At 41.4% G+C, this 24,299-nt stretch overlaps 1 protein-coding gene across 2 annotated transcripts in view; it reads right to left on the bottom strand.

Moving 5' to 3' along the window:
• Positions 1-23,741, bottom strand: part of LOC115539837 (myosin-10) — a 58,630-nt gene extending 34,889 nt beyond the window's left edge. Inside the window, exons 1-8 of one of the 2 annotated variants that reach the window (XM_030350662.1) lie at positions 23,586-23,741; positions 21,910-22,291; positions 15,406-15,562; positions 4,626-4,653; positions 3,060-3,162; positions 2,492-2,521; positions 2,272-2,286; positions 1,694-1,711 (exon numbers count right to left, since the gene is read on the bottom strand). In XM_030350662.1, the coding sequence (XP_030206522.1) occupies positions 1,694-1,711; positions 2,272-2,286; positions 2,492-2,521; positions 3,060-3,162; positions 4,626-4,653; positions 15,406-15,562; positions 21,910-22,254 (696 nt within the window). In that variant the 5' untranslated portion in view covers positions 22,255-22,291; positions 23,586-23,741. The remainder of the gene's footprint in view (positions 1-1,693; positions 1,712-2,271; positions 2,287-2,491; positions 2,522-3,059; positions 3,163-4,625; positions 4,654-15,405; positions 15,563-21,909; positions 22,292-23,585) is intronic. The other variant, XM_030350663.1, reaches the window with a different exon arrangement.
• Positions 23,742-24,299: the final 558 nt, after the last annotated feature.

Genomic DNA, 24,299 nt, shown 5'->3' with positions numbered 1-24,299 from the left:
TAGCTTACTTTTAACCATGAAAAACTAGTAAGACAAAGTAACGCATATTAACATTTAAAGTAAACAAAACAGGTACATTAGGCCTGCAATTCAAGTAAACATAAAAAGTGCATAAGGCCTACATGTGAAGTAAGCAGAACAGGAACACTAGGCCTACACTTCAAATAGACACAAAGTGCAATAGGCCTACATTTCAAGTAAGCAAAACAGGTACACCGGGCCTACATTTCAAATAAACACAAAAAGAGCCTTAGGCCTTCATTTCAAGTAAGCAAAACAGTGTCTCAAGTGGTGTTAGACCCAACAGGTCCACACAGATCTCTTTCTTGTCTTGATGAAACAATCGCACATAAACCAAAAGCTGGGCATTATCCGTTACATCTGAAGACTCATCAATGGCTAAGGATGGGGCACTCTGAACAGCCGCATGAAGCTGTGACAGTGCGTCACCTGATAACATTTCGGATTTTCTGGTTGTCGTTGCAGCTCACATTGGGATTTGCTTTATTTTTTCACGCAATTCATCCCTTTGTTTACCTTCAAGTAACGTCTCGGCAGCGGCGTTCAAGCACTCCTTCACAACAGTCGTGTCACTGAAAGTTTTTCCATGCAATCTTAAGTGAGCATTCAATTGCACGTTGCTGGCCTGTAAATGAGTGTGTGAAGACACGCGTAGACCTCTCATACTGAGCTCTCAGCTCGGATATTTTCCACGCTCTTACTTCTGACTTCTGGGGATGCTTTTTCCTCGAAGGATCTGTGTTTGGATTCGTAATGCCACTTAATATTCCCGCTTTTTATCAGCGCCACGGTTTCAACACATAAAAGACACAACAAAGGTTTTGTACTGCCTTGCGAGAGAATGAACATGTATTGGTCAGTCCATTCATCTTTGAAATGTCTGTTTTCGGGTTCAACTTTCCTTATTTTCGAGCAAGCCCTTTTCTCATTCCAAATCGCTCTTTCAGTAAACCAAAAAATTGATTGGCTATTTTTTGAGTGACGCAATTACGCACATGCCGTGACAGACGGAGGGAGGGGGGGAGTTCTGTGAGTGCATGATCTTCGCTCTGTGAAGATCATTGATTTTTGCTGTTTTTATGCTGTACTACAGACTATTCTGCCTTTCAATTTGTAATTCAGTGAGAAATGATTTTACTAACATAATCATGCTTTGTATAGTGAAATCATAAAAAAATATTTTTTTTTTCTTATAATTTTAAATTGGTCCTGGGACGGATAGGACCGTCACTTGGTCCTGACCCGGGCCGCGGTCCACCGTTTAGAGATGCCAGCTCTAGGGGACCTGGATGCAGGCGAGATGAGAGAGGCCAGGGGTTGTGCACTCAGTGGAGTAGAACCCGTGATGGACGCTGGTTTGGTGGATCATTGAGTTATGGCTTGCAGCCTACTGAGGTGGAGCACTTGTTTGCAGCAAAAGTTGTCAAAGCATTGAGTACCATGCGAATACAATTCCTTACATTGCAACAAAATGTGAAACACTAAAGAGGCGGAATAACCACAATTTAGTCAAAACTGACAGGGTTGAAAGAGTGAACCTCGAAATAACACCGTTGTTTGCACAGCCTTGTGGGATATGTATCTGACAAGAGTGGAATAAGTACCGCTTAGGTTTCTAGATATTTTAGCAACAGAAAAGTAGTGAGAGGTGCAGGAACTACATACTACTCACATAAAACAGGGGTCCACTCTGTATCCAATGTGTAGATTAAAAAGTTATCATGGAAATAAATACATTGTGTTAATGTCATGGGCACTGAAAAAACATTACAAAATGCATACAGTGTAAAATGAATGAAACAAAAAATAGCTAAAATAATTACAGGACATGCTGTAAAAAAGAAGATGAAGATGATACTGAAAAAGAACGACAAGCGATTTCAATGATCTTTATCACCGTCTCAGCACACTTCCAACTATGTCTACTTTAGCACGGCTAATGTATTCATATGTGAAAATGTAAGATAAATGGTTTGCAGCTTAACTTTTCTGTTTGACATGCTTTTATACTTCAACCACCTACAATTACCTTTGATTTGACTCATCATAAAATTACAAATTATTTTGAATCTTCAAGAGATAGGAATGGGAGTAAATGTGCTTGAAATGATAATGCTTCATGATAAATGAGTCACAATATCACATGCATATTTACAGTATGAATAATCTTTCTTAAATGGTAAAAACCGAATACAAATATCCAAAATGTCTGCTATGAAATGCCCATGCCTAGTCCTTAAATTTACTTACAACTGGATTTTGTTCCTAACGGAGAGAGGAACAGATAAAGGTAATACTAAATTAGCTTTTGTCAGCGCTGTTTACGATCCCCATTAACTACCTTACTAATGGAATCATGTCAAAATAAAGTACACTCTAGGTTACAGCATTAGGGAAATCCACTTTGTGTGAGGGGACAGTTAGTCTAACATACAAATGAATGGGTATAAAATAAAGTGTAAAGACTTGCCTGTGGTTTCACTGGTTTAGGGGACTCTGGCTGTTCAATACAAATAAACAAATGTCACTGCATAATTTCGGCATTACCACATGTTATTTTATCAAAACATTCAACAGCCATAATTTAATTGAACGACAAACAAATTACTTCTCTAAGAGTTTCGATCCCAGCCGAATTGCCCATTGATAATAACCGTTGCCCCAATGCCAATGTTCAACTAATGAGGCACGCTTAGGCTTAATCCCTTTTCAATCATAAACATCACTGGATTAGGATGGCCTAGGTCCTGGCTAGGGTACTAGCAGCCTTTAATTACAAATCATTACCTGAGGTGCTAGTCAAGGAATTTATTTACATAATATAAATTCAAGCTTGCTTCGTAAAACATGCATCCCATCTCAATATGAGCATAAACAATGGAAGCTCAATTAAGTCTAGACGACTCATAGTTTTATTTCAGGTAGAGGTTGCTAATCTAATTGTTAAACATATTCCGGGGAACGATGCTCTACATTTTTCTAATCTGGGAATATCATTCATGTGATATGAGAACATTGTAAGAGGATGCCATACTCACAGGAACGTTGTGCTCCTTTCTCCCTTTGTGTGAGGAGGCCACGTGTGCCAGGTACTGGATGACCTTCTTGGTGTTCTCCGTCTTGCCAGCGCCCGACTCACCTCTAAGAATCACATGGTCATCCGAGGGGGAGATAGTTAACAGACTCAGACATAGATCCCCTTACTGTTTATGTAGAGGAATCTTGTATTTTCCCTTTTAAAAGGTTGTGTCAGACACATTTGGATAAAGGGCTATACCTGACAGGCTAAATGCTCCGTCACAATCAAAATAAAAAAATGTAGGTTGACTAAATGTCTGTGCCAATGACATATAATCAAGGACATTGCATTCTCACCTCACCTCATTCTCCTTCTAAAACATCCTACTATTATGATAATAGTGTGGAAAGAGACGGGCCGAAATTATGTTTTTGTCCTCCCTGAGTTATGCGACATGGGGCCCTATTCAGAGCATTCCAGAGGTTTTACACTAGGTGCATATTTCACACGTCCAGTAAGCACCAGAACATAAACCCTGCACAGCTGAGATTCGTTGAGCATAATAAGGCCAGACTTCAACACTCAGGACGGCAAGAGAGGCATCCGAGTGTGTCTCAGAGGCCGCTAGTAACAGAGAGCATTCATTGAGGACTGTCTGTGTGAATGTCCCCCTTGTTGGCCCTGGGCTGCGAGCCGTTTCAACCCCATGGAGCTGAACTGCAGATGGGGAGGGCTCGTCATTCACAAAGGCCTGGAACCCCTGGGTCTGTTAGAGGCCTTGCAGATGTGGCTGTGTAATCATAAGCCAACACTTGCCAGTGTACATGTACACGGCCTCCCCACTTTGGGAATAGTTGGTCTGTTGCAACTTATTGTGTGTATATGAGCTTGTGCATGTGTTAATGTGTATAGCTAAAACAACCGAAGGCTTCCAGATAAAAAAAAACTGCAGTTGTGAAAGCATAGGGAGGGGAAACTAGGCTATCCAGAAAGAAAAAAGACAATCAACAGCCCAGAATACATCACTAGCTGTGGAGGTCTGTCGGTTGCTTTACCAATCTTCTGACATCTTGTTAGACTGCATTCCAGTCATCTCTAGGCACTTGGCATGGACCATCTACACAGGCCTTCCAACTAAAAAAAAACACTGACATTTCCCAGACCAGCTTTTGTCTCAAGTAGTGCACGACCATTTTGAGTCACCGAGGCATTCTCTGCTCAGAATGGACGAGAAGGGCCAGGGACACTTTTTACTTCTAGAAAGATCCACGGTGGAAATACTGTCTTTTTCAATTTGATTCCATTTACACTAAGGAGCCCATCAGTCTATGTGTTTCTGTTCCCAAGGAAGCCCAGAGAGTGCATGCACACATGCATGATGACCAAGACTGAACTGTGAACATTACGCCATTTCCAACCGGATTACAAGACGGTTAGAAGCATGTTTACATGCCTTAAACATTCTTCTAAACCTCTGGTTCCTGGGATATCCAAAAGCATTTATTCATCAGTAATTATGCAAATATATTACAGGCATCTTATATTTTGAATATCATGCATGGGAAGTTGAATTTAGATGACTCACGTGCAAAGAATTGATTGGTCCTCTCGATCTGTGAGGTGAAATGAAGGAACGGGGGGGGGAAGAGAAAGAGAGAGAGAGAGAGAGAGCGAGAGAGAGAGAGAGAGAGAGAGAGAGAGAGAGAGAGAGAGAGGGGGAGAGAGGGAGAGAGAGAAATTGTTCATGTATGACTAAAACTGTAGAAAAAAAGCATTCTTGATTGACATTATCAATGCAGTTATAATATATATTTCTATCGGTTAGAGAGGGACCAACAAAATACGAAAAGGCAGAATTTCAATTGAAAAGATTCAATAGATTTGAAGCCTGGGCCTGTGGATTCAAATGCCAAAGCCAAGCTAACCATGCATGTGGCGTGGGCCTGATAATACAATCATTATCATATACAGGCTAATCCCCCAGTTTTTTCACTTTTTCTTGCATCCTAAGCTTCTGAGAATCCTTTGAGGTTAAGATAACTTCTAGAGACATTTCAAGGTAAAAACAACCATAAAACATCTGGAGCGATGGAGATATGGCCATAGGCAGGAGCTCAAATACCAGGCTGGTGGTTTGCTCTGCCCCTCCAAGTGTCAAACAAATGTTAAATGTATAATAAGCTAAAGATGACTGCAGGCTCTATTTTAGACAGCATAGACACGGAGAGGAAAGGCAGGGGAAAAAGGATCTGGCGACCGTCTTGGGAATCAACAACCCAAAACTGTACACTATGGAGAAAGCTTTGCCAGGTGTATTTGCAGGCGACGGACCAATAACTGGAAGGCCATCCTTCCTCTCTCCCTGGTTACTGGCCTTTGCCAGACTAAATGTCAAAGGCAATGAGGCATGAATGATGTTGAAACCAGACCGAACCGTAAGCTTCATTTCACCCCTCCAAATTTTCCATTACATAATGTCATGATGATGATTGCTGACCATATCTTAATCATATACAATTTTCCGTCAGCACTCCATCTCCAGGTGTCAGACAATTTATTAACGTTAGTCACAACATTTTGCAGAATCTCAAATAAGTCTCCAAATGGGATATGATTCTGGTTGTCACGACAACTGTATCCTGCTGGCTGTGATTTCACGACTTTGAAGAATGGGGATTGGATTTGTTTCTCCTGTCTTCACATAAGGCAGCAGAAAAGGAGAGATGATGTGATGTTTGAAAATGTTTTGTGGTACACCCGTAGTGAATTGAGTTTGAGAAAGAGCTGATGGAACTACATCAGACTAAATTAAGGCTCTCCAATGGACTGCTTTTCTTATCTGTGCATCCATTATCTTACATAAAACATTGAGGGGTTTGGATACAGACTCCAAACTCAATGCATGTTTCTACTCATCCTTGTTTATGCCAGTTTGGTTGCTGAATGTTAATCAGCGTACTTCTGGACCTGTGCCCATGTTCGTTGAAGATCCTTTAGCAGACCCAACAGTGCTGTATGGTGTGTTGTGTCAGAAAACACACAAATTCTTTCGGTGCCCCAGGCCCACGACCCGAGACTATTCTACAGCACAGAGAGGATATTCACTTATTCAGATATCCCATCAAGCAATACAATATGTTAGTAACTCCAAAATGTTGAATAGAATTAGCCAGAAATGTGCAGTACATGTCCGTAATTTGAGTAGACAAAATTGAGTTTTAGCCAAAGGAGATAGAAAATGCGTTCCCATAAATAAATCATACATCAATATTCCAAAAATTACTGTCCAGACCTTGGCATGGACCCCTTAATTATTATGTTGGAGTATTTCGTGGTGTTGTAGCATGGCAGCTCTGAGTCAGGTCATAGTGAAGGAATGACAGTTATGAAACAGCTACCCTCGCTGCCTGGGGCCTCCTGTCCAGGGCATGGCATGCAAATGAGTTCCAGGGAGCAACGATATTCTTAAGGCTCCCTTTAATGGTAGAAATATTAAATAGCACGCTGGTTGGAAATGGGAAAGGATCCCATTAGCAAATTGAAAGAGGTAAATGGAAATCCTCACTACTCAACAGATTGAAGTGGGTGTTGAGTGAAGGTGATCAATCGTCAAGGTGTCGATACTATTGTGGCGGAAAAGAAAAAGTAATCAGCCGAAGGACATTTCCCTGGTGGTGTCCGTTATGGTCATGTTAAATTGACCTTAAACATTATGGTTCCATGAATTCACCATTTTGTATTGGCTTGCTGTTACGGTGAGCAAATGATTAATAACTTTTCCCATCACCTGTTCTTGACTCACTGCCTGTGACCTTTGTTAGGGGTCTAAAGGGATCCTAAACCTAATGATTTTGCTAAGGTCTAGTCACCCACCCGCTCTTTTGTAAATGTAGTAAGAATTTAATTGTGTGAGACAGATTTTTTTTTATCCAGATGAAGAATAGGAATTGTTTAAAAATAGACCCATTTCCATTTGACATAGCTTGGGATGGCATAGCACAATATAAATTAAGTACCACAAAAACGTTGGAAACCAAAACCAAAACAAGAACCCACTAAGCCACAAAAACTCTGCTGAAGGGAAAAGTCAGGTAAAAAATTGTGAGAGTGTGTTCCTGTTGAGCTAGCATAGGAGGTGAAGAGTAGAGTGATGTGACCCAGGACAAAGCAGACCTTCCTGGTTTAAGCAATCCTGTCCTGATGTAGAGTAAAAGGTGGAGGATGAGATAATGATGAGGGTAGTATGGCCTCTAGGGGTGTGAATTTGTTGGTATCTCACGGTTAAATTTGATTCTTGGGGTCATGATTCTATTCAAAATTGAATCTCGATTGAAATAGATTCCAGATTCAAGATTGATACTTTATTCAGTACATATAAGGATGCAAATTTCAGGATTCACTCCAGTCCACTGTTTGCTAAGAAAGGCGGTGTTGCAAAATATGGCATGGCATTAGAGTAGGGATGTTGTGAATCGAAGAATCAAAGCAGATAAGAATCACGATAGTTTCTTAAAGGAGAAATCCGGTGTAAACTTGATCTGGGATATGTTTAGTATGATAGCGAGTTGGAATGTTTGTTTGGGAGCAAAAAAGCGAGTATAGACGCATTCTTAAGTTGGCTGTTTTTAGCCGATTCTACCAAAACGCTATAAACTTGGAACGATGGGGGCATTTGTTATGGTAAAAACGAAATCGCTATTTTAAACCATTTAAAAGGCTTGAAGTAGCTTGACACTTCTTTGGTAGTATAATAAGGGTCTTAACATATAAAACAAGGCATTGATAACTTTCTAAGTATACAGATTGCTTATTAAAAAGGACATTTTATACACACAATACCATCAGTAGTTCACCCGTCGACGCCATCTTGTTTTTAAGACTTGATAAGTAGATTGGCGAACACAGAGCTTGCGTGTTGTTGACGGATGTCACAATCTCTGTGTTCGTTAATCTACCTATCAAGTCTTAAAAACAAGATGGCGTCGACGGTTGGTTTAAAATAGTGATTTAGTTTTAACCATACCACATGCCCCTATCGTTCCAAGTTTATAGCGTTTTAATAGAATCGGATAAAAACAGCCAACTGAAGAATGCGTTGATATGCGCTTTTTTGCTCCAAAACAAACGTTCCAACCCTTTATCATACCAAGCATATCCCAAATCCATTTTACACTTGATTTGTCCTTTAAGGGACTGACAACAGGCGTGACAACAGTTTTTGTGTTTGTGCGTCCTCCACAAACCAACACAGTTTGTTTCTCACCATCAGATAAATAAACAGCACAAAAGAACAGTCCGGACAGTACAGAACTGTCCGTTTATCTCTGCTGCTGCAGAAGCAGATGCGGGGGGGGGGGGGGGGGGGGTGATTAAGCTACAGCACAAATTCAACCATCCCACTTCCATTCATACAAAGCTGCCGCCTCCAACAACTGCCACACATCATGGTGGCGAGGAGAACCTTCCAAATAGGACTGGTTATTTCTGTAACACACTTCACAGATTGTGATGACCCTTTTTTTCTGTGATTCGCGTGATTGATTCATTTTCACATGACTCCATTGTGTACAAGAGGGTTATTTTTGCCCTGAGGAAATTTGCTATGTTCTATTAAAACATGTTCTGTGAGGAAAAAAATACTTCTTTTTTTTTTACATCGTCAATAACAAATGAGAACCTTGTCTCGGCTCAAGATGGCTATCTTCATAGCTTAGCAATAAATGGCCTCATTTCAACTTGATGAGAGAAGGCTGTTATCAATGGTCTTTCAAAACCCAAAAAACAGATGTTGAAATTGCCAGACATTTTGAAGCTTGGACGGCGGCAAAGTGTCTCTGCATGTAACGTTTCTTCATGCAGGAGAGATGGAGGAAGGCCTGGACACGGCCGGCTGATCTGAGGCCTTGACAGTGAACTCATTGTAGGACAGCAGCCCACTGGGCCTGGGACAGCCTCTGCCATTGACGGCTAATACCCGCATTAAGGAGTGACAGTGGAGTGTTAACACTCACCTCATAAGCGTAGTCCATCACACTGCTGCCCCACCCAGGGCCTCGGGGTAGAAAGACATACAATCAAACCTATGTGATGCTCCACAAAATCAGATAAATGTGTTGGAAGAAATACAGACCAAAGAGTATAATTATTCTGTCTTTTTAACAGCCCGAGACCACAGTGGCATGTTGGGAATAGGATGCTTACAGAACCTAACAATTAAGTCATTAACGCATCAAATACTCTAGTCCAAGTACAGAAGGTACTTGCCATAAATGTTCCCTCGAGTAAAAATGGGGTAACATTGGCTTTCAACACAATCGACAGCATTATCATCATCAGAAACCCTCCCCTGATTTAACAGGCGTATCTGTGTGCTGTCAACATCTCAGCGTGGCCTTTCTCACGACGCTCCATGCTGCCCTCCCGGCTGTTGGCAAGCGTTTGTGCGCATTGTTCAGTTCAGGGAAACTCCCAACCGACCACGAGATAGAGTGGACAGGGACTATTTGACGCTGTGGGTAGATTGCTTCCTTTTTACAAACAGACGATCTACCAACCCTACCCCCACACACTGGATTAATACACCAGCCCGACTCATTCCAGGCATTCCAGCCAAACTCACCAGCACTGCCAGCAGCTAACACTGTGATGCAGCGACAGTGGCTGAAGCTGGCACTATTTGGACAATCAAATAATCATAAAGTAAATGGACTGCATTTATGTAGCTCTATTCTAACCAGTGGCCACTCAAAGTTTGTACAATATTGTACGATACACCCATTCGTCCACACATTTACACCGACCACGGTGTCAAACATGCAAGGCAACAGCCAGCCTTTGACGTGAGCAGTGAGGGTGAGGTGTCGTGGGACACCTCGACACTCAGCTAAGAGGAGCCTAGCTGAGTTGCTAGTTCGATCCCCCCTAGGGGGGATTGATATGAATTAAGATTAAGAACTATTCTACTGGAGGGACTTAATTATTAACAAAACGCTAGACCCTTAAGAACCATGGCTATGAACTTACATTAAAATATATCAAGCAAACAATTGCATAAGTAGCATGTGAAATGTTGTATGATTTTCTGATTAAGAGAATACCCCCATCCTCCAATAGGATTTGGAGCCCGGTTCATTGAAGGGAATAGGAAGGTGGTCATCAACATAGATTTAACGATTATATGATTATGATCCAAAGAACAGAAATTGGAGGCATCACGGATGAAGGAGCTTGATGACCTGAATCATGACGTTCAGACGACTCAAGATTGTCAATTTCCATAATAATTTATGGCAGTTAAAGTCCTCAAGGCTCATAAAAAAGGAAAAAAATCCTATTTTTAAAGTGGTATAAACTCATAACCATCTGCAAACATTACTTCATCTAACAAGAGCCATTCTCTTCGAGTGTCTTTGACTTGGGTTTCAGAAGCCAGCCAGTCTGTCCATTTTCAATTCTTTATACTAAAACCTGAAAACAGCTATGACACTGGCAAGACTTGCGGTTGGTAAGTCAGCCAGATGCTAGCAAAGGGGGAAAAACCACATCAGATCCATATCTTGACCATCTCTTTCCTGGATCAGTCAAAACATTTCTCCATGTCCTTAGGAAAATGGTTAAGGAGAATTAATCATACAGCAGACACCAGGAATTTGGATATTCACTCATTAATCATCACGTTAACGGCAAATCTAACACAAAATCAATGCAGACCGCTGTAGGACTAGTCAAATGGTGGAGAAATTTATAATGTGGGGAAAGAGAGATATGTGTGACATTGAGTCGGGGAAATAGGAAAACAGTCTCATGTGAAGCCAATAAAAATGAGTTTTGCATACGGGCAAATTTAACATGCTACAGAATTCTACCACCAACCTTTATATTGATGTAAAGCTCTGTCCTGTACTCAAGAAACTGTTACCTTACTTTTCCATCAGCAATGGGGAACAGGGAAGTAAAGGGTCAACAGACCAGGTTTATGACAAAGTATTATCATAGACTCAAGGAACCCCCAGAGGCTTATGCAAACAGCTCAGAGAGGCTAGCCAGCTCAGTCTGGAAAACATTCTAGGCTAAACGACAATAGTGAAAAGTTATTCTTACGGTAAACCACATCTGTTTATTCAGGTCAAGCTCAACTATGAAGTGTCAAGCAGCACTCAAACTCTATAAACTAAGAAATACCAACCTAACTCAGCCAACAGCACCTGCAATATCAGTTCAGCAATCATATTAACATATCTCTGTTTATATTCATATACCTGGCTTAAGAAGAAAGAAACATCTTTATTGCAGGAATCAGACAAGGGAAAACCACCAATGTCGGAAATGAGTGCAATCAATTTCCTTGTGAATTTGCATTTGGTAGGGGCCCATTTCATTCAGGCCCCTACCAGGCCCCTTGTACGGTTCGGCCTTCCGTCCACACGAAGCCGGCGAATCCGCTGACCGAAACCGCAAACTTCTGAAACCACCCTCAGAGGTGGTTTCAAATCTATCCGGCTTCGTTTTGGTTTCGTGTGGACCCTGCCGACTGAAACCGCAAACCATGACGTCATCGCCCCACCCCTCGACCTCCTAGCCAATGGCTCTTAAGCCCGCGGAGTCTCAGAAATCACAACAAAAAAGATGATGGAGGACTACAAGCTTGTAATCGTTCTGCAGCATATCATGTCCCTTGTTGGGTTGCTAAGCCATTATTTATTGAGAATCTAGTTCGCCATCGTAGAAGAGCTGTTTGTTTGTGTTGTTAGTGGTTTGGGGGGCAGCCTTTATGCGCATGCTCGCCTCTTCTTCTTCTGGATTTGTGTACCAGAAGCAGCGCCCCTTATGGGCCTGGAATGTTTACTACAGCGTTTCTACAGATCTATCCGGTTTCGCTTGGCTTCGTCTTTACGGAGATACTTCGAAACCGGATAGATCGAAACCGTGACGGTTTCGCCCGTTTCGGCTTCGTGTGGACGGGGCCTCACTCTCACACAGAAGTCACCTACAGCACCAACAGCTAACCCCTCTGGTGTACTCTCAAGTACAGTTGATTAAGGAGGAACCAACATATTTACTGACAGGAAAGTGTTAGCATGCAAAAGTCAGCCCTATTCCAGAACAGCTAAAAGGTAGCATGTTTCTAATACGCTACATTGTGTGGATTCTTCTGCGTACAAGTGATTTACACACCTAGAGGGTGTGACAAAGTAGTGACTATCAACCGATAACGTTTCCTTGCCATCCCCACTAATACTCTGGGCAGTAAGTGTGCAAAACCTGCATTTTACCAACAGTTATTATACCAACAAGCTTTTCACAAAGCATTGAATTGCATGCTTGTGGCAAACCATTTTTAACTTGTATAATTTTTTTATTGTATACATTGTGATAATAAAGCAACAGAAAATGCAAGCAAATGTATAATATTCAGTCAGTATTTATTTATGAATGGCCACGTGCCTTGCGCTACAGGGGGAGTAGGTCCAACATATGCTTCATGATCTACCAGTGCAATCGTCTCCAGCAAGGATAGTGCATTTGTTTTTGTTCATTCAAGAAAAGGCTGTGGGAGTAAGTGGGACTGGTCTGAATCTCAAGAGTCAACCACACCTCATCTAGTCTGCAATTTATCTCCACTATACACATCTTCTTGATGTACTCAGTCAACATTTGTGTTGTATTTCTTTAAAGAAAGCATCCACAGTGTTATTGTCCGCACTGAAAACATACCAGATAAAGAGATGTTTTGTTCGGCCCTGATGGATTTGGCCCTTGTGAGACATATTACAGCGCTTTGTGTAAAAAGCTTATGGAGCCGAATTCTGGATCAAGGAAAGACTACTATGCTCAAAAAGGGGGGGCTGGGGTACTTTCTATTTTGAAACAAAAACAAAGAGCTCCTCACTATTTGTTGACTTCACCAAGAAACAAAGCCAACGTCATCAAATCACTTGGTGTCAGTCAACATGACCATACCTTTTATTAGAGACGTGGTTTTATTCAGAGCCCTCCATGGTAAGGCTGGCTATAAGCCCCACGTCAGATCCTTCACTCCTCTGGATGTGTTGTTGCTGGAGCAGTGAGGAAAGCTACGGTAGGGAGTATATGGACCACTAATCAAAGGCAGATGTGAGGTCAGGTCTGGCTGTTTGCTAACACAACCAGTCTTTGTACGCAGACCCCGATCATTACATAGACTCAGATAGAGAACGCGATATCTATCCAATCTTGTCCATTGTAAAAACAAATAGTACGAAACTGCAGTAAAAGTGGTTCAAGCCAACGAAAGCATCCCAAGAGAAACAAAAACAGACGGCATTTTAGCAGTTCTCCCTCGTTTTCCTCATTAAGCCCCAGGAATGTGATTTGACATTCTGTTGTAACCAGCAGTAAATCAGACAAAAACAATTATAAGTACCGGTATATGGTTTTCTCAACACACGGCAAACAATGCGTGTGAAAAGTAGGTAGTAAAGTACTGCAGTGTAATGAGTTAATAAGCAGTGGCCAATGCTAAAAACCCAGGTCCTCACACGATGATGGTCTCCATTGCAGCATAGGTCTAAGTTTAACCTATTTCCAGTACAGGGACTGAAATAAAAGCCGACCTTGACGCTGACCAGTGAGATGCATGGGACACAGACGCAGAGCGAGGAGGCTGCAGTATACCGCCCAGAGCACAGCGCCTCTATTGATTGAACTGAAGCTTCTGCACTCCCTGTGGAGGATGCGCGAGGCTTGCCAGGGGCCCTCATCTGTTTTAATGATGCTTTTTTCCCCTGTCCGCACAGCTCAGTGGCCATCAATGAGGGAAACACTTGATAAAACTGGGTGAAAAAAGGAGAACAATGTGGTGGAAAATGAATCAAATAAATAGCTGTACCAGAGGCAATGGTACGCAGCACAGCAAATTCCTTTGTGTTTTAAATTGCACTTAAAAGTAGATCAATACAATCCATGATCCTGTACTAGTTTAATATTTAATGTAAACACAGGATCATAACTGGTTTAATTAATTAATGGTTCATTAATTCAGTGCCTGTTAAAAAAGCCTACACTTCCAAACCCTGCGCAAGCGACTTAAATTCTCTGCAAGAAAACAGGGCTAAGTGTAAATCACTGACCCCCGGTTGGCCGCTTTATTACAGTATCCAGCTACTCGCTGGCCCTCCAGACATGCTCTAAGCAGAGGAAGGCCAGTGTTCGTCTACACAGCTGGATACTCACTGAAGTGAACCAGGTTAGTTTGAGGATACCCTACTGTTCACCAGCTGCTGAGCAGCAGCTGGTGAACACTAATCTGCAACCTACAGATCTCCTTTTAACCTCCTTCTCCACCACCATAATGGCAGTTGTAGTGCATCAAAAAGCAGAGAAAACAAAAAAGACAGAAAGAGAGACCACTGCACCATGCGATCTCCTCAACTCCTGTACTCCTCAATCCAAACATCACAATAGACAAATACAGTGATTGGCGAAAATATAACTTGGGCATTTGTTGAATGTGCAAAATAATGTTTTGAAAGAAAAGGATATCCTTTAACACGAAGGGAACCAGGCCTGAGTGGACTGGCCAGTTGTTTCGGCCCCCTCTCGCCTTGCCTCGGCGAGAACACAAAAAGCTTATTGTCCAGAACAATGCAGGTCAGCCTCTCTGTCCTTACTGGCCTCATCCCAGTACGTCACAACGCTAAGGGCTCTTGAAAGCATCCCAACAACAACACCAGAATCTCTCAACGCAGCGCTCAGCCAGTGTTGGCCATCTTGGCTGCAGTTGATTATTATACATTACGATGTAGCAATGTACACTCAATAATTTCATAGTGTGTTTACAATTAAACAGAACAGGCTCCTTTATTTCAATATTAAACCGGATTTATAAAAGACAGAAAAATATTTAAAAAAAGGCTAATATATTGAATATAAATATATAAGGATGAATACTGCACTTGCGATACTACTAGGCAGGGGATAATCAACTCTAGCTACCATTATCAGTTTTACATACAAAGATATAAACATACCTCAAACAAAAGAAGAAAAGCGACAAGAAAAGACAAAAAATATTTCCTGAAGTGTATATAATTTTTTATATATTTTTAGAATTCTATAGTAAATAAAGATAAATAGTATAAAATAAAAAAGCAATTTAGTGTGCTCCCTCTGAAACTGACAAAAACCGATGCTTGTTACTACTACACTATTGATGACATGCCGAGTCAGCATGTTGGCGCTGAGGTAAACCAATTAAATTGATTAATGTTGTGATGCATTACTTGTCTGAAGTCGTTCTACCACAGTGATGGTGATAGATGAGGCAGCAAAGATTACCTTACCATGTCAACAAACAAATGATTTTTTTCACTAAAACACCATCTTACCTTGCAGCATGCATCTGTATGCGGACTCTGATATGGCGTAGATGTGGGGGGGCATCTCGTGCCTCTTCTTGCCCCTATACATCTCAATGATGTTCTCTGAATAGATGGGCAGGTTCTTGTAGGGGTTGATGACCACGCAGAAGAGACCAGAGTATGTCTGTGGAGTGAGACAAGAGCAAACTCATTGCAACTCATACGAGAAAAGGTCATTCATGTGGATGTAGATAAATAAAGAATACAGTGGGAAAAGGAAAACATTAACCCAAACATTACAGAAAGAAAGTGATAATGCTTTAGAGGTTAATAAGCACAGTGATGATAACAGATTAAACCTTTAGTTTTCGCATTAAAACTAGTTTCTGTGGAATGTGTTTGTCTTAGGTTTAATGGTTAAAGTGGAGTTGGCAGCACAATACAGCATAAAAACTAAAATATGGAAATTATCACGGGCTTGGCTATGATGTAAGACTCTACATCCCGTTATGTTGTCACCAGATGGCCAGTTTGTTGTGTAGTCTCCACTGTGTTTCCACTGTGATGGAAACATAGTGCATAGCGCATCCACACAGAAAGCACCAATAGAAAACAGAACACAATAAAGAGGGGACATGTTTATGTCAGTTACATTAAAAGCCAGAACATTTCTCAGATCGGTTGAACAGCAACCTGAACTTCGTTTTAGAGTTTGAGTATTTCTTGCATTCTTATTTCGTATATGAAAAAAAAAATCTATCTGACAGCCATCCCCTGAATGAGCAAATGGGTTTCTTAGGAAAATGTCTGTAAACTGCAGCATTAATCCTCTTGAACAGAACATTTGTCAAAATGGTAATTTAGTCTTCATTTGCGCGTGTACCTATTAAGGGGGGTTGAGCTTTGGATGCCAAACTGGTGTTTAAAACCTGCCACAGTAAAGCGCTTATATTTATAAAACGTAATATTTGGGGGAATGTGATTAATTTATTCTTGCTGCGATTTTAAATTTTCTATGACTTTTGTGATAAATTCAACCCTTCATGCCTTTTCATACAAGTGGCAATGCCTGGCATCAATTTCAGTCAATCAGAAGTGATGGGGCAGTACCAGAAATGTGACTATAATGCTTGCTACCAAGGCAACATTCATTTTTTATTCCATGGTAAAAAATAAAAATCCAATGAATTACGCTGAACCACATATTTACAGCAGACTTATACCATTCCATAAATTGTATCTTTGTCTGTGTGAATATCAATTCTACATGCAGGTCAACATTTTATCAAAGCCTCTTAAGAATATCCAGAGGATAGCCGGCTAGCTTGCAAGGGAATGGCCACCCCGACTAGCGGGAGACCTCTGAAGGGGGGAACGGGCTCAAATGGGTAAAGGTGTAATTATTCTAAGAAAGGACTTCCACTGGCCAGGCAGCTCAGCATTGTGGTGGAGGCGTGGGTGTGGCTCAGAGCGTGTCGCCCTCCCCAGCCTACACACCCAAGGGCCTGCTGAACTGGAGGAGCAGCATCGGCCTCAGACTGGAGGTCTGACAAGGGAGGGAGCTGATGTGGTTCACTGTGAGAAATATTTTCTTCTTATAGAAATCCTGGGCAAAACAAACGCACACAACTCAAAATATGTGTTGATTTTTGGTTTCCGTGGGATGGCAGACTTGATATACACCAATTCTTAATTTCTCTGGACCAGTTCCTGAACCTACGGAGTACTGACCCAATCCTTTTCCAAGAACAGTATGAAATATGAACTAGAAAATGCATTCCCTGTAGCAAATGAGTGCTGTAGTACAAAGTGAGGTTGAAAATATTTCAACCTTCTAAATCAAGTGAAGGGATTTGAACAGTTCAAAAGTTTAAATGGAGTAAACAATGTAAACATGCACACCATTTAAAAAAATGTAAATGGTTGGAAACAAATAAAGTGACAGCTGAATGAAAAGCGCAAAGCATTGATAAAAATGCAGAAATGTAAAATGAATTGAACTGAAGATTCTGAAAGGTCAAATATATTGCCCTGCACTGTATGTGTGTGTGTGTGTGTGTGTGTGTGTGTGTGTGTGTGTGTGTGTGTGTGTGTGTGTGTGTGTGTGTGTGTGTGTGTGTGTGTGTGTGTGTGTATGTGTGTGTGTGTGTGTGTGTGTGTGTGTGTGTGTGTGTGTGGTTGTGTGTGTGTGTGTGTGTGTGTGTGTGTGTGTGTGTGTGTGTGTGTGTGTTTGGTGTGTGTGTGTGTGTGTGTGTCTGTGTGTGTCTTTAAGAGATAGCGAGCCGGTGCATGATTAAAAGAGGCCAAATAGAGCGGGAAAAACCACCCAATCTGGCAAGACTGCCTGAACGTCCTCCAAAAGTAGCCCAGTAGCCCAATCCAACGGGCAAAACAGCCCATTCTGGCAACACTGCTGATCGTTCTTATGCTCCAGCGTCAACGTTAATCAATGAGACCAACTGAAAACAAAGCCGGTTTGAAACTAAAACTGTGATTCTGAAGAAAGTATAAATGATATCGAAATTCCGTTTGGAGATATTGAAGATTCAAGTGTGTAGATTTATTAAATGGTTTGAACAAAGGTAACCGGTTGGAAAATGATTGAGTTACAATGTCTTAAGGAGTAGGAGTGTCAGAACGGGCAGACGCTTCAATGAAAACAGCTGCAAAACTAGCCGGTATGAAACTAAAACTGTGAATCTGAAGAAAGTTTAAATGATATTGAAATTCCGTTTATATTATTGAAGTGTGTCGATTTGTTAAATGGTTTACTTTGAACGAAGATAAACGGTTGAAAATTGATTTAGTAATGGGAGGATGGCTCTGCCGTCCTCCCATTGACTCCCATGTCAAAAAAAAGGATAGTATTTTAAAAGTAGAATATCTTAAAAAAATTTAAATACTTAAACAATCTGAAAAGAATCGCACGATTCCAAGCTATTCTGAACATTTGAAAATTGGAATGGCGTCTTTAGGTGAAAATTTGAGGAAGGAGATAGGTCCCAAAGTTTGTAGAGAATACGAATGAAAGAAAGAAAGAAAGAATAAAACCTAAGAATAACAATAGTTGAGGGCTGCATGCAGTACTCATCTAATAATGTATTGATTGAAAATATAGTGATGACTATTGAACCAAGAGGGCGAGAAGGATTCCCAGAAACTAAGTTGCATTTTACTCATGCAAAGCAAGTCGACTTGGCTGAATGCAGATATTGTGTTATTATTTAGGGGTTTTGTTACAATACTTTAATTCAGCAAATTAAACTAAAATTAAAAAGAGGTTTCATCATTAGCAAATGGATCGAGTACAGTATCCATATCAGTTTGAGTGGGAAGTATGTTACTACAGTTTTCCAAATAGGCTACTCCTTTTACCCACTGTTAAAGCAATAGCGTGCTTTCCACTGCCTAGAAGATAAAGTCCATCAAGTTCACCAGCTGTCCGCTGATGCTGACTGACTGCAGGCATCTAACCTTAACCCCTTAAACTCGGTTTGCTCCATCAAACACAGAGGGAGGGCTGGGACTCTGAAGTATGGACATGACAGTACATTACACAGCCTAAGCTAGATGCTTCATCAAACAGAGACAAGACACAGACAGGTCCAAGAAGTTAAAGACGGATTATGACGAAATATCCCTCTCTCATACTAGTGTGGGAATATATAGGAGGGATTAGGGATGAGGATCTGAATCAACATTGTGGGAGTACAAAGTAAAGTTCTGCTTTGTTTCCTCTATAAATATTAACCAGACATTACATATCAGAGATAGTTGACAGAGCTTTGAAGGATAGGGAGTAGAGGAGCCAGTGGTGGATGGATGGAGAGCGGCAGGAGAACAAACAAATGCTATTACAGGGGTTTATAACAAAGAAAATAAAGAGCACTTAATTCATATAAAGCACCATAGGCATTCTAGTGGGGCTGTACGGTATGGACTAAAATGTATATCACAGTATGATTTGAGGCATAGACGGTAACGTTTTTTTATCACGGTATGTTAATTTTATCTTCTAATTTCGAAATATAAATGCGTCTGAAGGGGTAAAGTACTGGTTAGGCAGCGAAACTGCAAGAAAAAAAAAAAAGCTAAATCTTTTCTCAAGTTACTTCCATCTCAGAAAAAATACTTCTTCTTTCTCCACTTTCTTCACTTGCCGGACCTTGCCGTAAAGTTTTGGCATCTCAATTTGGCTGAAGTGTGTGCGGGCAGGTAACGCATACCTGGGATTGAGTATTTTGACCATTTCATTAAAGCTCTTTCTATCGACATCTTGAAAGGGAACCATGTCCTTACACAGGTAAACAGTGACGGCGTTTGTTATCTCGTCCAACCGCCGGCTTATTTGGTCGTAAGGACTGGCTTTGGAAAATGCCCCCGGAAGCGATGTCTGTGGAAGAGATGCAGAGACAGCATCACGCCAGCAACGTCTGCCTCGTATGGTGTGGAATGAGAGCTTGTGATGGGACTATTGCGAAATAGCATACTGCCTGAGAAGGCAGTATCGCTCTCAAATCTGTCCCTGGGAATAGTAACGTTGCGCCGAATTGAAAGAGGAACTACGTTTCGTTTCCATATTTGCAATAGTTGCACGTAACTTACTATTTACATACAAAAGTAGTAAGGTTACTGTATTAACGTGTTACTTACTATGTAACGCGTTACACACAACACTGTCTACCGGTCACACTGGTCTCACAGTAACGTCAAAATCCATACCGTAGCTCAAATTCACACAGGTGTACTTTCTATACCGTTGATACCGTACACCCCTAGATTCTAGCCTCTCAACACACATTACAATTAATAATCATTCTCCCATTACATATTTATACAACTTAATCGCAGAGTTAGGCTTACAAGGTGAATATCTGCTCAAGGGCATCTTATGTCACTGGTTTTCCAACAGTGGTTCATAAAATTGTAAGATGTTGAAGCAGACAGCTGTTGCTTATCAGTGCAGGCAAAGGCCTTAGTGAGGGCAGTTTGACCGTAGAGTGACTCGGCAAAAGCCTCCTTGTGCTGACATACAAAGCACAGGACTCTTCTTAAGTAATGTATCTTCTTTTTAAATAAAAAGGGTTAAAAAATATATATATAGGACTAGGAGGATTTGGGAAAGAACAATCCCAGTCAGTTACAACTATAACATCTTGCAGTATATCAGCCAACTTTCTTTAGGCCTATGTGTTCTTACTCTGGTTAAACTATAGGCCTAAAAAAAAAATTTGTTTGGTTCCGGTTTCCGACCGACCCTGTCAATTTATGTGCGACCCAAATTATTTTATGAGTTTTATAAAAAAAAAATAAAAATAAAAAAAAAAAAAAAATTTATGTAATTACGTTTTGGTACAGCACCTCTATAATTACGTTTTGGTACAGCACCTGTTCATTCTATACAAGGATGAGCGAATTTTCTCGTTTTTAAATGAAACCAACCTACCTATCATTCGCTGCCGCTGGAAAAAATAAAATAAAAAAATAAAATAAATTCCCTACCTACCCATGACCTCAACTGACAACCAACAGGAACCAAACTTTTTTTTTTTTTAGGCCAAATGTAGTTTAAGTAAGATGGAGATCAGATATTGACTTAAGGTGGGTAATATTGATAAAAAAATAACCGAAGATAATTTTGTCTGCCAATGACCAACTCTGTTAAATGTTTGATAGACCACTTTATTAAAGAGGATCAAAGTGCTATCCAAGGTTAGGGGACTTCAACTCTCAAGAATCGCAAAGAAAAAACACTTGAGATTGGCTAAAACAAGTCACTGAACTATAAATAACTGCCATTAAAGATTAGAAGTCCAATGTATGGCTAGCATCCAGACCTTGACATAGAAAAATCAATGTCCTAATTAGTGATTCTTGAACTCAGCATTTCTGCCAGAGAGACCTGCTTCGGAATGATTAACCTTTGTAAAGGAGTATAAGATTTTGTTGATGTCGGTCTACCAAATAAACGGACAACCATGCCTACTCCAAGGGCTGAGGGCCATGGCATGCACCCTGACACAGTTTGAACTAACAAAAATCAAAATATTTAAAAAGTTGAATCCTTTTTATATACCTGTCAAAAATATCAACCTTGAGTAATTATCTGACATTGCTGCTGCGGTCTCTTAGCAGGAACCCCTCAACCACTGGGCTCCAGGCCCAGTCTCAGGTGGCTCACAAGGCCCCTATCAAGGTTATTCCAGGAATGCACATAGCTAAATTGGTTGCATTGAGGGGGTCTGGTTATCTAGGACATAATGGCAGAATCATAGAGGGATATTTTGAGAGGAATACTGTATCTGAGGAAGTGATGTGCGCGATTGATTAGAAGTGTGTGAGCACCAGTGACGCAGTGTTACAGCCAGCTTGACAGAGTTCTTGCTCAACAACACATTAGCAAAGAGAAGATGAGAATCCAACCAGTCAACCCCGGAGCTGATGGATGACCTCCTCAGCCAGAACCACATACTTTTCTACAAAAAGGAGTAAAAAATAAACCACTGAAAAACAACAGAAACATAAACTCACATAGATGAGTCCAGAGTAGTAGCGGTCCTTCAGGTTGTGGAGCACCGAGGCTTCGTTGAGGCAGGTGAGCTCCGCCATGTCCTCCACCTTGCTGAACTTGGGAGGGTTCATCTTCTGGATGTCGTCCTTGTTCACCACCGCCTTCTTCCCATTCTCCGCCAGCTCCACCACCACCTCATCCCCGCGCTCCTCTCGGATACCGGCGGCCTCAAACCCGTGGCGCTCCGAGGGGATCCACACCAACTTCTTGGCGGTCCAGTCGGCCTGCGTGGCCGGGTTGTAGACCACGGCGCGGTCCACAAACAGGTACCGCTCCGGGTCTTCCTGTCCACTGCGTTGTGACATCACTGCTGCCGGCCGGGAGCACAACTCAGTTGGCTTCCTGTTGAGAAATGTGTGTGCGAGTGTGAGCATGGTGGTGTGCAGGGTTGGGTTTGGTTTGGTTTAATTCTTCTTGTATATAATACAGTGACTAATCTTCCCCAAAAACCCTATGGTCAGACATTGTGTTGAACACTTGTAAGTCACAGCATGACATCAGGGGTAGTAGCAGCTTAGTAGTTGTTTGCCAGTAGTAAGAGACAAGTAGACGAGTAGAAAATAGTTTGAGACCAAATTCATAAGGTGGGATCTAGCTAGGACCATCCTTAGCATCTAGCCTACTAAATACAGCAATGCCATGTATTCCATAACATCAATATCAAGGTCACATTTCGAATACTGTTAATTACTAGGAACGGCTGTATTGTACTTTCATTATTTCAACTGGATTTATTAATTGTGCTGTTCGTGTGTCAGTGTGTGCAGTAATGGGACTTATCTCCTCTGTGACTTGTCTCTTCTATAATTATGTCCTTTGCTTACAAATACGAGGTAATGGTTAGCCCCGAAACTGGGTCAGGTCACGGGATGGGGGGATCAGGCTTGCTGCTACTAGTACTAAGCGCTGCCTTGTTGCTGCATCCCAAGTCCTATAATAACCTTGGTGTCAAATATTGATACTGCGCAATTTTCTTGCGCCTGTGCTGAAAGTATGCAGTTTCCCACGGAGTGGCTATTTTGTACTGGACAGTTTCAAATAGCTACTGTATGGTTGGTCGTCTAATAACCAGGGCCAGGCCAAACAACTGCAATGGCTATGTTAGCTAGCCTACTTTAGCTCAAAAGTTGCGTGCATCGCCCTCTTGATATCCCGAAAGCTCATCTTAACGGATAACAGAGCTACGAGGGGTTGAATGCACGCAATTACTAACTACACGTCACAGGGAATTCATACTGGAGCTTGATCGTGGTGTGACTGTTAAGGACATAATAAATACAATGTAGCTTGTAATTGTGAGTTTGGAGATGAATAAGTGGGCACTGGGCAGCCTCCTCACCCACAACCATCATGGGTGTGGGTGGCTGACATTATGTCAGAGAAGATGCATGCAAGCAAACAACGAGTTTCAAATTTTCAAACGCATCACTATTGAAATACAAAGCGACCACTTATGTAGTAATTACAATATATGTGGTGGCGACGTCCCTCGCATTAGCAGTGAGAAGCGGGCTAACGTTAGCCAATCCTGTGGTCCATCATTGAGAAGCCACGGCACAATGAACCGTTAGCTCGCACACCGCTCCATCCCGTTCAAACTACGAATTTCAGACTCGTGTAAGCGTAAACAACTCACCTGGTTGCAGTTTGCAAAGGAAACGCGAATAATGATGTATCGGTGTCCACTAGAAATATCTCCAATGTCTTCCAAAATAGTATATTATTTAGCCCGCTCTATCATGAGTGGTACTCCCCCATCCGACACCCTCAGTCTCAACCAAACTCCGATCATGCAGGGAGGGATGCGGCGCGGTGCTTTCGTTGCGGCACGCCCACATCCCAGGGCAGCAAGATCATTGGCTTTCACCTAACGACAGTTACATGGGATTGGTCATGAAATGCTCCATCCAAATATGTCTCCGCTCGCTCCTCATGGCGTTCACATCCACCTGCAACTGTGTGGCGCTTCTGGATCAAAGTAGACGGTACTGTTCTTTCATTTCTTAATAATGGAAGTATTATTTTATTTACATTCCCAAAACGCATCAGAGAGTCTTGCCCTTACTGCGTTCACTGTAGCTCTTCTTACCTCCTTATTCTATTAAAATAATTGCAATTATACTAGTCTAGAAGGCCTAATAATTAATTGAAATCAGAGTTTGTCATGGTAGGGAATGAACTCTTATCTTAGAAATAAACAGCCTAGATAACATAATACGCTGGAATATAATTACCAGCAAATATTTACAGTTGTCTTTGTTCTGCCGTGGTTTTCATATAAAGGGTGGAGCATTTGGGCATAGGCCCTATAAGGCCTTAAAGGACTAAATAAGAATGGTGGAGTGGCAAT

This window comes from Gadus morhua, chromosome 3 (assembly GCF_902167405.1).
Source record: "Gadus morhua chromosome 3, gadMor3.0, whole genome shotgun sequence".
In the NCBI taxonomy this organism is placed as follows: Eukaryota; Metazoa; Chordata; class Actinopteri; order Gadiformes; family Gadidae; genus Gadus; species Gadus morhua.
Note: the sequence above shows the minus strand (reverse complement) of the source record. Positions and strands in the feature narration are given on the sequence as shown.